Raw genomic sequence first — 13,484 nt, 5'->3', positions numbered from 1 at the left:
GTTTGCGGGAGTCCCCCCGGGCCGGGCGACTCTCTGCACGGGTGGCCTGGCATCCCCTCGCTGTCATTGCAGGTCTCCGTGGACGTTGGCGCCGGCGGCTTCGAGCATTCCGGGCGCGTCTGGGCCGGGCCCGCGTGTCTGAACTACTCCGTGAGCGGCCGGCGGCGGCCCGCGCGCCTGCAGCTCTCCGGCCTGGGCGAGCACAGCAGCTCGCTCCAGGGGGACACCCGCCTCGGCGCCGAGCTGCAGGCGAGCGGTAAGCGCCCGCCTCGGCCCTTGACCCAGCGCCCTGAGGCCCCTCAGGCCCGGCGAGGCCCGGGGCTCCGGGACGGAGCAGGACAGCTCCCCTTCCAGGGCCTGATTCCCCAGGGAGCGTGTGTGCGTTTCCTCCGGCTGCCAAAACTGAGTGCCACAAACCCAGGGGCTTCCAACAACCGGCATTGACTCCCGCATGGTCCCGCATGGAGGCCAGAAGCCAGAAATCGGGGGTCGTCAGGTCAGGCTCCCTCTGCGGGCTCTAGGGGAGGGTCCTTCCTGCCTCTTCCAGCTCCTGGTGGCCCCCGGCCTTCCTGGGCGTGTGGCTGCTCACTCAGTCTCTGCCTGTGTCTGTGCCTCTTCTCACAAGGACACCGGTCCGTAGGTTAGGGCCCTCCTAACCCAGCACGCCCTCATCTAACTTGATGACCTCTGCAAAGACCCTATTCCCAAACAAGGTCACGTGTGCAGGTATGTGGAGGGTGGTGGTTAGGACGTCAACATAACTTTTAGGGGGAACAATTTAACCCATAACGGAGGGGCAAGGGAATATAAGAGTAATGAGAGCCAGCGTTGACTGAGTGCTTACTGCATACATACCAGATAAGCTGTCTATGCAGAGGAGCTCAGTGAATCTGCTCAACCATCCCGTTCACACCAAGGAAAAGTCAAAGCCCGTAGCGGGGCCTCTGAGCCCTCAGGATCCACACCCTCCCCTCTCTGACCTCATCTTCCCACCCCTGCTCCTTCCACTCCTTGCTGTTCTTCAGACACATTGGGCTTGCTCCTGCCTCAGGACCTTTGCACAGGCTGTTCCCTCTGCCTGGAATGCTATTCCCCTACATATCTGCTTGGCTGGCTCCCTCACCTCTTTCTTGGTATTTTTCCAATGTCATCCCCTCAGTGAGGCCTTTCCTGCCCACACTGCTTATTTGCACCCCCACCTCTCTCTGGCTCCCCCATTCCCTCTTCCTGCTTTGTCATTCTAAGGTACGGTGTAACTTAGTTATCCAGTATCTGTATTTCTCAACGCCTGTCTTCTCCCCACCCCACATGGAATGTACACTCCACGAGGGCAGGGACAATTTTTGTGTGTCAGTTTTGTGGAGCGGCATAGAGTAGGTGTTCAATTAAACAGCTATTGAATGACTGCATGAACGTATGAGGTGGGGGTTAGTAATACCACCCCATTCTGCAGGGGAGGAATGGAAGCTCAGAGACATTGAGTCACGTGTTCCAGGCCACACAGCTGGTTAAGGATAAAGTCAGGTCTTGAACCTGGGCCGTGTGACTCCAGAGCCCCCCTTTGACCCCTATGGAGAATGCAGAGATCAGGACCCCTAGGTGGCTCCCCAGTCCCATGGGTCATCTTCTCCTGGCCTGATTTTTCCATCCTCGGCCCTCAGCCTGCTGTGGGGTCAGCAGGGACCTGATCAGACAGGGGGCTGTCTCAGTGTGAGCTGACCTCAGGGACCGCTCTGAGAAAGGGGTTGTTGGGGACGTGGTGGGTAAGTGATGGGACGGTCATTCCAGGATGGCGTTGTCCCTTCTGCCCCGGTTCCTGACTCCGGGAGGCCTGGTGTGGTCGCCTCCAGCAGGGTGACCTCTCACTTCCCACATTGCTGTTCCAGCCCCTCAGGGGACGCCTTCTGCCTGGCGTCAACATCCCTGGCATCCCTGACAGTGGGGAGCCTCCCGGGCATGGGGACCGTGTCCCCTCCCACCATCGCATAATGAAGGAAGGAAACGAACATTCCTGAGACCCACTGTGTGCCTCACAGGCAGTGTTCTCGGGTGTGTTATGCAGTTAGTCTTGGCGACGTCCCTCGAGGTGGGCGGACTGTGCCCACTTTATAGATGAGGAAATCGAGGCTCAGAGCTGCAGGCTCGTCCAGGTCTGCCCAGGGGCACTGCCCGCCCTGCCGGGCCCAGCCGGCAGGTGATGGGGCCGGAGCAGTGAGCTGCACCCCCAGGAACCCAGCCTCTACTGCGGGCTGGGCTTCATCCGTTGCCTCTGGGGACCGTGTCCTAACTGTAGCAGGAGGCGTTTAAGTCAAAGAATAATAAGAATGAACCCCTGACCGTGAGGTTCCAGAGCCTGGAGTCTCCTTCCAGGAGACTGGCAACTCCCCTCCAGATGAGGTGTGTCCAGCCTGGAGGCGGGGGCCTGGAAGGCATGCCCCAGCATGGGGTGGGAGGGGCGGGGACACTCCAGCCCGGGCCAAGTGGGCTGCAGGTCAGTGTGATTTGACATTGCTTTGATATTTGATGGACCCTGGAGAGAAGCCTTCATTCATTCGTTCATTCCCTCAGCAAGGACTGGACGCCTGCTGTGTGCCAGGAGCTGTGCTAGGCTCTGGGGACATCTCAGGGAACAAAACTGAGTAAAGGCCCTGCCCCCACAGGGCGGATATTCTGGCTGGGGAAAGAGCAGGAAAGGTTGGGAGTTTGGATGGGCAATCAGGGGAGGCTTCTCGGAGGAGGGGTCATTTCAGCAGTGACCCCAATGAGAGAAGGAGCTGGCCAGGGATGGGCGGAGGCCTCCTAACAGATGATGTCACTGGGGCTCAGCGAGGGGAAGGGCTTGCCCAGGGTCCATCCCACTGGCGTCCTCAGGGCAGGGCCCCTCCCACAGTCTCTGGTGCGTCCCTGAGCTGGGAATGGAGGTGAACTCGAGTCCCCAGCAGCCTGTGCCATTTTCTGCCTCTAGAGATCCAGACCTGGGCCAGTGTGGCCCTCCATGACGGGGACAGTGGGGTCCGCGTGGACATGGCAGCCCTGGTGGCCCAGCCGCTGAACGGCACTCTGGAGCTGGTGGTGAACGCCAGCCACACGGCACTGGCTCTCCGGAGGCTGGGCCTGCCCTTCACCAGCCAGGTGAGGATGGACGGGCCAGCCCGGGCAGGGGCAGGCTCCCTCCTAATTCCGGCAACTCCCATCCAGCTCCCGCTGTGCAGAGGACGCACTGTGTGCACGATTGACGGGGATGTCTTGCTTCGTGTCTCTCCAGCACTTTACAGTTTGTAAAAGCCTTATTAATAATACTAACAGTGGTAACCGGCGTCTGCTGAGCAACCTCTAGTCCCAGCCGTGGGGCTGCTGTGGACTGGCCTCCCACAGCCCCGTGTTCCGCCTCCTGGTCCTGCGTCCCTTCTGTCTTCCCCTCTTTAATCAGAATCAAAGCGCGGCTTCCCCCTGTGGAGCGCCTGCAGTGTGCCCTGCACCGTTCTGAGGGTTTTCTATGCCTTGACTGGTTTCCTCCTCCTAACACCGCAGGGAGAGGCAGGGCGGCCCCGGTCTTATGAATTCCATCTCTGGAGGTCAGATCGCAGCTCGGCCACGTGCTGGCTGTGTGGCCTTGGGCCAATCCCTTGGCCTCTCTGTTCCCTTGGTCTCCTCGTCTGGGAACTGGGGGTAATAACTGCGCTGGTAACGTGAGTGTGTGAGGATGGGATGAGTTAACACCAGCTCCGCACCTTGGACGGCGTCGGATGGAGTAGACGCTTTAGAAGCAGGTGCTGCTGTGATGGTGACGACGGTCATCCTCACCGTCATCATCGTCATCTCTGGGTCTCATGGGACAGTGTAGGTGACTTGCCCAAGGTCACGTAGCAAGTAGGCAGCAAAATAGGGACTCAGGCTTGGCACCAGGCCCTTCCCTGCGATGCCCTCCCACCTCTGAGACGGGGAACCCTCTGCGGCCCCCTGTGGCCATTCCCTGGCCCCTGTCACTTGGTGTGACTCGCCGTGCCTGGCTGGGCCCTCCGCACCCCCCCAGGTCACAGAGCATGTTCCGGAGCCAGGCGTCAAAGCCTCTGTCACGTCCTCCTGTTTCAGATGCCCCAGCGATGCCCCTGCCCCCGCTGCACTCTGCCGTGGGAGGAGAGGCGGTTCCCGGGGCCCGGGGGACCACGGTGACACCCCTCGTGCAGAGGATCTGTGTCTCTGCACCCCACACTGAGCGGACCAGCTTCCCTTTCTCCCCGACTTCATCGAAACCCCTCTTCCTGGGGCCGGGTGGGGGGAGATCTGCGGGGGCCCCTTCTCTGTGATGTCCGGGGTGCAGGTCTGCACTGGGGGCTGCGGCTGGCGCTGCCACCCTGGGCTGCAAGGAGGGAGCAGACCCAGGCCCTGCCCACCGGTCCCCACCGTCCAAGGGGGTGTTAGAGGGGCCGGGCCTGCTGGGCATCTGCCACACCGTGCCGGGCTGGGTGCGGGGCTGTGCTGGCGCTGCTGAGGGTGAGGGTCCTCAGGCCCCCTGCCCTCCCCACGCCTCGCAGCCTGCGCCCCCTCCCTCCTCAGCTCGTGCTCCGGGAGCTCTGGGCAGGGGAGGAGATGAGCTCCTCTTTCCAGCTGACCTGTGATTCTCAAGCCAGCCTGGTGCTCGACGTCCGGGGCCGGAACCGGGCGCTCAGGTGAGGGGGCCCCTGAGAGGAGAGGAATGGGTGAGGGAGCCATCAGCTGTGCACCTACTGGGTGCCAACACCTGACCCCTGACCCCCAGCGCCTCCTTGAATCCTCTCCACAGGCCACTGCACAGATGTGGAAAGAGAGGCTCAGAGAGGCCAAGTGACTTGCCCAAGGTCACACAGCTAATCAAATAACCTTGACCTCTAGGTGGGCAGGACATGGATGAGGAGTCCTTGGTTTCACAAACTAGATGCACCCCAGGCCTCAAATACATATTATTATTACAGCTCTTCAGTTTGCAGACCTAGTGGGTGCCTAGCCCAGAGCTCGGTGGTCTTACACGTATATGAAGTCAGGGGGGCCACCAGCCAGGCTCTGGCACTCACACCGGGTCCCTGAGGGAGATGAGTAAGCCACTGGTTAACGGTGGAGACCAGTGGTTCTCACTTGGGGCCACTACACCACATGGCCCTCAGGCCTCGGGGCGTGTCTGTGGCCCTTCATCGGGCTCCCGTTGTGTTCGTGGATCTCTGACCCTCTGCTGGGGAGGTTGACTTGTTCCTGGGCCCAGCCGTGGGGGCCCTGCACAGGGTGCCCTCATGCCAGGCCTCAGGTGTTCTCTTTCCTTCCTTCCAGCAAAGAGCTGCAGCTATCGGGCTGGCATCGCCTCCCTGCCCTCCTGGGCCGCTGCCCCAGCAGAGCCTCGGCCTCCGCCAAGGTAAGCCTGCCCGGCCGCCGAGCCCCTGACTGGTTCCAGATGCCCTTCCCGAGGCGGGAGGGGCACGCAGGCTGGGCCCCGCTGGGGAGCATTAACACATGCACATCTGTCCGCACGCGGGCCTGCTGCAGGCCCCAGAGGGCCACCCTCGGAAACCCCCCGGCTCCATCTTTCCCAAACATGCCCAGGTTTACATTCCCGGGCCAGCCCCGCAGCCCCCAGCCGGGCCCACGAGACCCTCAGGAGCCGGGCCAGGCCTGCCCGCCCCGTGCCTGGCGCCGCCTCGCCCGCCTGGCTCGTTCCCGGCAGCTGGATCGGATGACGCAGGCCTGGGAGCTGAGCCAGCGCCACCTCCCAGGTGTTGCAGCTGCCTGCCTATGGCCGGGGTCCCCGCGTGGCTTCCTGCCATTCCTGCTCCCACCTGGCTTCTGGAACCCCCAGGATTGGGGTTCTGACCACCCCCTCGGGCATGTGTCTGCACTGTGTGTGGCATGTGGGGGTCCTGGGGTAGACAGGAGGGCCCATGAGACCCAGGCCAGGGTCCGCGCCCTCTGTGCTTCCAGTGTCTGTTTCCCTGTCTGGCCCTCTTCCCCAAATCAGGAGCTCCTGGAGGGGGGCCCAGCGCCTGACATAGGGTCCCACACACAGTAGGTGCTCAGTGAAAGAATGAGTGAATGAGTGAATGACTGTGTGAGTGAGCGACGGCACTTGCCGACTGGTCACTTTGCTATCCCACCAGCCTGCCCTGGCCCAGGCCGCCTGTGTTTATAGAGCCCTCCTGTGCGCCAGGCCCTGCACGGCACATTCATACACGATTTCCCTGCTCCCCAAGCTTGCTGCAACTGCACAGTCGTTTAGGGAGCCGCTCAGTTTTCCCCTAATTCTTTTTTTTTTTTTTTGTGAGGGAGATCAGCCCTGAGCTAACATCCATGCCAATCCTCCTCTTTTTGCTGAGGAAGACTGGCCCTGAGCTAACATCTATTGCCAATCCTCCTCCTTTTTTTCCCCCAAAGCCCCAGTAGATAGTTGTATGTCATAGCTGCACATCCTTCTAGTTGCTGTATGTGGGACGCGGCCTCAGCATGGCCGGACAAGCGGTGCGTTGGTGCACGCCGGGATCCGAACCCGGGCCTCCAGTAGCGGAGCACGCACTTAACCACTAAGCCACGGGGCCGGCCACCCCCCATTCTTATTTCAAGTAATTTCCAACCTATGGAAAAGTTACTGTAGGACAATGAGCAGTTGTTAGTATCTTGCTACATCTTTCTATTTATACCTATACATGTTATACACATGTGTAGTCACACACACACACACACACTTTTTTCTGCATCATTGAGAGTTGATTTAGAGACGCTTCTGGAAATGTCATCCCTCTTTACTCCTAAATACTTAAGCGAGTGTTTCCTATAACGAGGTAATTTCTTATATAACATCATATCATTACAGAATTCAGGAAATTGAACATGTGATGTAATACTATTATCTAGTTTACAGTCCATAATAACGTTTCCCAGTTGTCCCAGTAATGTTCTTTCGAGCTGTTCTGTTGGTCGTAAATCCAGGATGCACTCCGGGATCACCCTGGGTGCTTAGATTGGTTTCTTAATCTAGAACAGAGGTCTGCCAGCTTTTCCTGTAGAGAGTCAGATAGTAAATAGCTCAGCCTTTACGCCCAATACGTCTCTGTTGCAGACTCAACTCTGCCCTTGTAACAAAAGAGCAGTCACGCCAATATGTAAATACATGGCCGTGGCCGTGTGCCAATAAAACTTGATTAAAACAATTTTATAGTGAACAGCCACGTACCTGTCACCTGGATTTTCTCATTCAAGTTTCACTCCACCTGCTTTATCGCCTAGCTCTCCATCCGTCTTAATTTTTGATGCATTTCAAAATAAGTTGCAGATATTGATACTTGTCCCCCTAAACATTTCATTGTCATTAACCGCCTTCCAGAAAAACTCCCGCGTTGACCGTCTTGCAGTGTCCAGGCAGTTGTTTTGCAAAAATCCTCCGTTTGGATTTGTCAGATTGTTTGTTCAAGATGAAATTCGGGTTGAACGTTTTTGACAGGGGCACCACCAAGGTAACAACGCTTCTGAGGAGCTCGTAAAAATACCAGTTCTCGACCCTGTTCCTGGGGGTTCTGTTTTTACGGGTCTCAGGTGGGGCCCCAGAATCTATACTTTTAGCAAGTGCCCTACGTGATTCTGCTGCTCGGCTGGGCTGGGAGTTAGCGCGTGCTTTCCTACAGTTTTCTTAGCGGCACATTAATAAAGCAGGCATCATTATCCCCATTTATCGGGTTAGAACACTGAGGCTCAGGGAGTAAGGAACTAGCTAGAAGTCGTTCACCCCTGCATGGTGGAGGCAGAACCAGAGCCCTGGCCTGTGCCTCGTCCTCTGAGCTGCTGCCCTGCTGCCTACGTGGCACCACAACTAGAATTCCTGCCTGCCGGCCCCAGGCCAGTCGCTATCTTCAAGTCCTTGTTACAGCAGGAAGGGCGTGGGGAGATTGTTGGCATGGCCACACCTAGTGGCCTAAACTGAGGCTCGGGACCCTCAGTTCATTGGAGTTCATCCAGTCCAGGAAGCGGTGGGTCTCTTGGGCCTGGGGCTTCGGGAAGCAGAGCCACAGCCTGGAGCCAGCATCTTCCTGAATGTTCCGTCAGAGACTGGCTGAGGAGATCTCTCACTTGCTTTTCTTCTGACCCAGCTATGGTCCTCGGAGGGGGAGGCGGAGAGCGCGTTTTCCTTGGTGGTGGATGAGCATCATTTCCACGTTGGCACCAGGCAGGTGGCTGCTAAGACCAGGCTCAGCAACGTCGTCAAGCTGGAACAGACCTTCCCCCAGGTGCGTGGAGGACGGCCAGGGCCAGGGCAGCCCTTGGAGAGAAGGGCAGCCCTTGGAGAGAAGCCTCCTGGTTCCCGGGAGGACCCAATGCAGGCAGGGCTGGGAAGTGGGCAGAGTTTGCTGGAATGGACTCTCAGCTGTCTCGATATGCTTCCTTCCTTCCATCCATCTAGGTGCCAGACACTATTCTAGAAGCTGAGGAGATCGCCTAGAACAGGACTGAGGAGTCCTTCCTCTCATCAAGTGTACAGTCTAGTGGAGAGATTGACCAAAAAAAAAAAAAAATCACATAAATAAATAAGACAGTATACCAGACGGTGATACATACTACAGAGAAAACAAAATGAGGTGATGTGAGAGGAAATGAGTGAGGAACTATTCAGATTAGATGGCCAGGAAAGGCCCCACTGAGGAGGTGACATTTGCACTAACCCCAGATGACAAGCAGGTGCCAGACATTTGAAAATCTGGTGGTAGGCGCTCCAGGCAGAGAGAACAACATGTGCAAAGGGCCTGGGGCAGGAATGAATTTGGCATGTTGGAGGACTGGCCACGGGGCTGGAGCAGAGTGGGTGAGGAGAGAACGGCAGGAGGTAGTGGGGGTCCAATCATGCAGGGCAGATCAGGCCACAGGGAGGAGTTTGGATTTTCTTCTCTCTGGAATTGGAAGCCTTTGAGGACATGATCCAAATGATGATTTCAGATCCCTCCGGCTGCTGTGTGGGGAGGGACCTACAGGGGGCAGCAGAGGCACTGGTGAAGAAGCCACCATAGTGAGCAGGGGGCCTGTAGTGATGGGTTTTAGAGACATTTCAGAGTAAATTCCCTCCTCCCCCCAGTGGTCCCCCTGCAGTGTCCTGGGGCCACCCTCCAGCTGTGGCACCATCAGCACGGAGAGTGCCCTTCTCTGAGCCTTTGCACAGGCTGTTCCTTCTGCCTAGAATGCCCTTCCCTGCCTTGTCCACCCACTTCTTCCCCTGTGTTCCTTTGTCCCTTGAATATCTTTTGTGGCTGCCCTGTCACCTGGTACCATCATTTTCTGTCTCTGTGACCATCTCCCCACCAGCCTGGGAGCCCTGAAGGGCCAGGCCAGTCTCGGTTATCCTGTGCCCCAGCGCTCAGCGCGGGGCCCGGAGCGTCAGACCTGCTCACTAATGGTTGATAAATCCCACCACCCACCGCGGCGGGTCCAGCCCGGGCTGAGCACGGCGCTCGCGTGATCCCGCGGAGGTCGGCACTGTTACGCTTCTGCAATTAATAGACGAGGAGGCTGAGGCTCAGAGAGGTCAGGAAACTGGCCCAAGGCCACAGAGCTTGGCAGTGGAGCTGAGGGCGGCCGTCCTCTTTCCGGGTCGCGCAGTCTCTGTCACACTCCCCGCCTGTGCTCCCTCCTTCTCTCGTCTGCCCCTCCCTAGGGAGCATCGGGATTTTTGACCCCTGATGTACTAACAGCCCTGTCAGCTGTTAGTGCTCCACGACGTTCCTTGTCTCTCCTCTTCTGGAAGCTTCTCTCCTTTCCTACCCCAGGCAGGGCCGTGGGCCGCTCCCCCAGTGACCCGGCTCCGTCTTCTCTTCCAGCTCAGTGCCCTGCCCAGGGAACTGGTCCTGCAGACCCTGTACGAGCGAGCCCGTGACACCCGCGTCCTGCACCAGACGGTGCTGTGGGACGGCCAGGAGGTGGCCCTCAACGGGAGCCTCTCTGGGCCCTTCCCCAAGCCCACCGGGACCCTCGGCCTGCGGCGTGAGTGTCCGAGAGGCCCTGGCAGGGGCCCCTTCACTCATGCACTCACTCAGCCAACCATCATTGAGCACCTGCCTCTCCAGGCGCTGTTCCAGGCACTGGGGATCCGTCGGGAAATAAGACGGCCGAGGTCCCTGCCCTCGGGGAGACAGGCAGTGAGCAGGGACATGCGTGTGAACTAAATAACCTCAGAGCGTTTCCAAGAGTGAGAAGTACTGTGAAAACAGGGTTTGATCTGGGGGTGTGGGGCTCCTTTAGGTGGGGTGGTCTAGGAGGGCTTGTCTGAGGAGGTGACATTCAAGCTGAGCCCTGAGTGACAAGAAGGAGCTGGCCATAGCGAAGATCTGAGGACAGGCATTGCAGGCAGGAGGAACAGCAGGTGCAAAGGCCCTGCGGTGGGAATAAGCTTGTTCTGGAGCGACAGCAGTGAGGCCAGCGTGGCTGGAGTGGAGTGAAGGGAGGGACAGAAGAGAGGAGGTGGTGACTTGGGGGATCCAGGTCACGCAGGGTCTCAGCCCGGATGAGGAGCTGAGGTTCTATCCTGAGTGTGGTGAGAGAGGAAGAAGGGGTCAGGGTGGGGAGGGTGTGGCCACTCCCCAGGGGGTTTCGGAGCTGAGGTGGACAACTGAAGGTGGGCAGGGAGGTGAGTGCTGTCCCGTGGAGCCTCCCACAGCAGCCCAGTGATGGCACCTGTGACCCCCGGGGTCCTCTGGGAACCAGGCCCCCTGGAAGGGGCTGTGCAGCCACACGGAGTGTCAGGTTCTGTGTGAGGGGCCCCTGACGTGGAGCAGAGCCCGACCTGCCGAGTGGGGACACAGTGCAGTCCCCACCCCCAGGCATGGCTTGCTGGGTGGCCCGATGGCATTCCCCAGAGCCCTGGCTGCCACGTGTGTGCCTGGCGAGGCAGAGGAACTGTGTGGATCCTCAGCGCACAAAGGCAGTGTGTGTGTGTGTGTGCATGTGTGCGTGTGCGCGTGTGTGTGAGCGCGCGTGCATGTACATGTGCGTGTGTGTGTGTGCATGCATGTGCACACTCAGCGGCCCCGTGGGGCTGGGCAGCCCAAGGACCCTGCTCTGTGGCTGCAGAGTGTGGAGCTGGCAGTTCAGAGGGTGGCGGGGATGAGGGGTGCGGCTCTGGGGGGGCGCAGGGAGGTGGCCAGTGTTCCCTGCACTGATGACTGGACGGTGCCTCGAGAACCAGTTAGTGTCACCGTCTCCGGGCACAGCTCCTGGGAGCCTGTCCAGGGACAGGCGGCAGCCCTTCCAGAGAGCTCAGAGGTCGCCCTGGAGGCCGTGGTCTGCACCGAGGTCTCAGGTGACCTCCTGCTCGGGGGTCTGGGAAGGCGAGACCAGTTGTGGCCTCACAAGATGGGGTCAAGGGCTGCAGGAGGTCAGGGCTGCTGGACTCAGCCAGGGGATGAGGGAGGAAAGTCCAGGGCAGAGAGACTGTCTGCTGCGAGGCTCTGGGGGTGCCCCTGTGTCACACCCCAAGATGGAATGACAGCACAGGACAGCTGACTGTGGCCCCAGGTGGGTAGGGGCCATTCACAGGGGCCTGGGTAGCCCGCGAGCGGGAGGGACTGGAGAGTGAAACAGGCTGTTGGGTGGGGGGTGTATCAGTCAGCTACTGCTGTGTAACAAACGTCCCGAAACGCATGGCTTACACCAGTCAGCGTTCGTCACTGCCCGTGAGCCTGCGGGTCAGCCGGGCAGTTCTCCTGCTCTTACTCCCGCCCCGGGGTCAGCCCCAGCTTGGGTAGGTGGTGCTCCTCTTGGCCGGGCTCTCTCACTTGTTCGGGGGCTGGCTGGCCGTCAGCTGATCTAGGACAGCCTCCGCTGAGACATTGGGCTCTCCTCTACGTGGTGTCACCGTCCAGCAGGCCAGCCTGGCTCTGTTCTCATGGCGGCCGGGGTGGCCGGCCCCAGTTCTCATGGCCGCCCGAGTTGGTAGCCGTGTCAGCTGAGCCCCCTTGATCCCCCTCGGCCTGCAGCCGACGTCCTCAGCTCACGTGCCCACCCCTCCCTGTGCCCTGCCCAGTGGAGCTCACTCACCCGCTGCCTGGCTCCCTGCCGCGACACTGCCACCTCCGCCTATCCTCCGAGCGCTCGCGACGCGGCCACCGTGGCGACCTGGTCATGGGCTGGGATGGCAAGGACCAGGTAGGTGTCGGAGCTGGAAGGAGACCGCCCTGCAGCCTGAGGGGACACTCGGGGCCCTGCCCTGCCCGAGGAGCCTTATGAGGCCACCTGGCTGTGCCCGGTCCCCAAGGGAGCGCGGGAAAGGCACTGGGTGGGGCAGGAACCTGGGTGCCAGCAGCACCTGAACAACAGGAACACCAGTGGCTGACACTCATTGAAGGCCTGTCATGTGCCAGGCACGTCAGCCCCATTTCCAGATGATGAAATTGAAGCTCAGAGAGGTACAGTGACTTGCCCAGAGTCACAGAGCTAGTGGAAGGCAGGGCTCGGATTCGAACCCACGGATGCCTCCAGCGGCTCTGTCCTCAGCCACCACGTGTCCCACCCCCAGTCCCGTCTCTGTCATACACTTGTCCCTGTCTGCTCCTCCCCAAGCCTCGACTTCCGCTTCTGCAGAATGGGCTGAAGCTCTCCGAGGCCTACCACAGGGCTGGGATCTTGTGCTCAGAGCCACTGCCCTCTCACCCCTGCCCTTGATGGAGAAGGTCGTCTGCGCTGGGTGGGGAGGGGGTGGCTTCTCGGGGGAGGCCTCTGGCTCACCTGTGCCCTCCCCAGGTGGTGGTCTCCTCCTCCCTGCGGCTGGGGAGGGGTGAGCTGGCCGCCAGCCTGGCCCTGGCTCACCCCTTCAACCTCTCCTGGGGGCGCGCCGAGGCCGGGGGCCTGGCCGAGAGCAGGGGCGGCAGGCAGAGCCAGCAGGTGAGCGGGGAGCGTCTGCGGGGCAGTGCCGGGGTCTGGGGTGGGTGAGCTGTGTGGCTGCGCCATGTGCAGGGGAAGAAGATCGTATTTGTTCAGCAGCGACAGGACTTCTCTGAATCACACAGTCCTGAAGCCTGGGACCCCAGGGGTCCTTCCTTCATTCGTTCCTTCATCGGTACCTTATTAAGCACTTGCTGTATGCCAGGCAGTGTTCAAGGCACAGACATGGTCCCTGCATCGAGAGCTCACATTTTAACGGGGGAGACAGTTTACGAGCGTCTCTGCTTCGTCATTTATACAGTCATTTAGTCAGTCACTGGGGGCATAGGAGCAGGGGACTGGACTCCCAATCTAGCTGGGTGGCCTTGGGCAGCTCACGGCCCGTCTCTAAGCCGCAGTGTTTTCATCCGTGAAATGAGAGATAGTAGGCCAGTGTGTGCCAGGCAGAACAGGCAAAAGACCCTGTCCAAAATTCAAGCAAATGAGTCAATAAAAAAGTAAGAGTTGCAATAAGCACCAAGAAGAAAGTGAAGAGGATGCTGAGATAGAGAAGACTATTCTAGATGGGGTAGTCAGGGAGAGCCTCACAGGGGAGGTGGCTTGTCAGC

General features: G+C 59.5%; 1 protein-coding gene across 1 annotated transcript in view; it reads left to right on the top strand.

Annotated features, from left to right (window-relative positions):
- APOLTP (apolipoprotein lipid transfer particle homolog) overlaps positions 1-13,484 on the top strand; it is a 136,373-nt gene that overhangs the window by 95,337 nt on the left and 27,552 nt on the right. Inside the window, exons 45-52 of the mRNA XM_087417807.1 lie at positions 73-256; positions 2,966-3,132; positions 4,558-4,670; positions 5,302-5,383; positions 8,103-8,240; positions 9,819-9,981; positions 12,020-12,141; positions 12,736-12,876. Of these exons, the coding sequence (XP_087273933.1) occupies positions 73-256; positions 2,966-3,132; positions 4,558-4,670; positions 5,302-5,383; positions 8,103-8,240; positions 9,819-9,981; positions 12,020-12,141; positions 12,736-12,876 (1,110 nt within the window). The remainder of the gene's footprint in view (positions 1-72; positions 257-2,965; positions 3,133-4,557; positions 4,671-5,301; positions 5,384-8,102; positions 8,241-9,818; positions 9,982-12,019; positions 12,142-12,735; positions 12,877-13,484) is intronic.

Source organism: Ceratotherium simum, chromosome 26 (assembly GCF_057802395.1).
Source record: "Ceratotherium simum simum isolate JZ-2026a chromosome 26, ASM5780239v1, whole genome shotgun sequence".
NCBI lineage: Eukaryota > Metazoa > Chordata > Mammalia > Perissodactyla > Rhinocerotidae > Ceratotherium > Ceratotherium simum.
The sequence above is the reverse complement of the archived record's forward strand: the minus strand, read 5'-3'. Positions and strand labels throughout refer to the sequence as shown.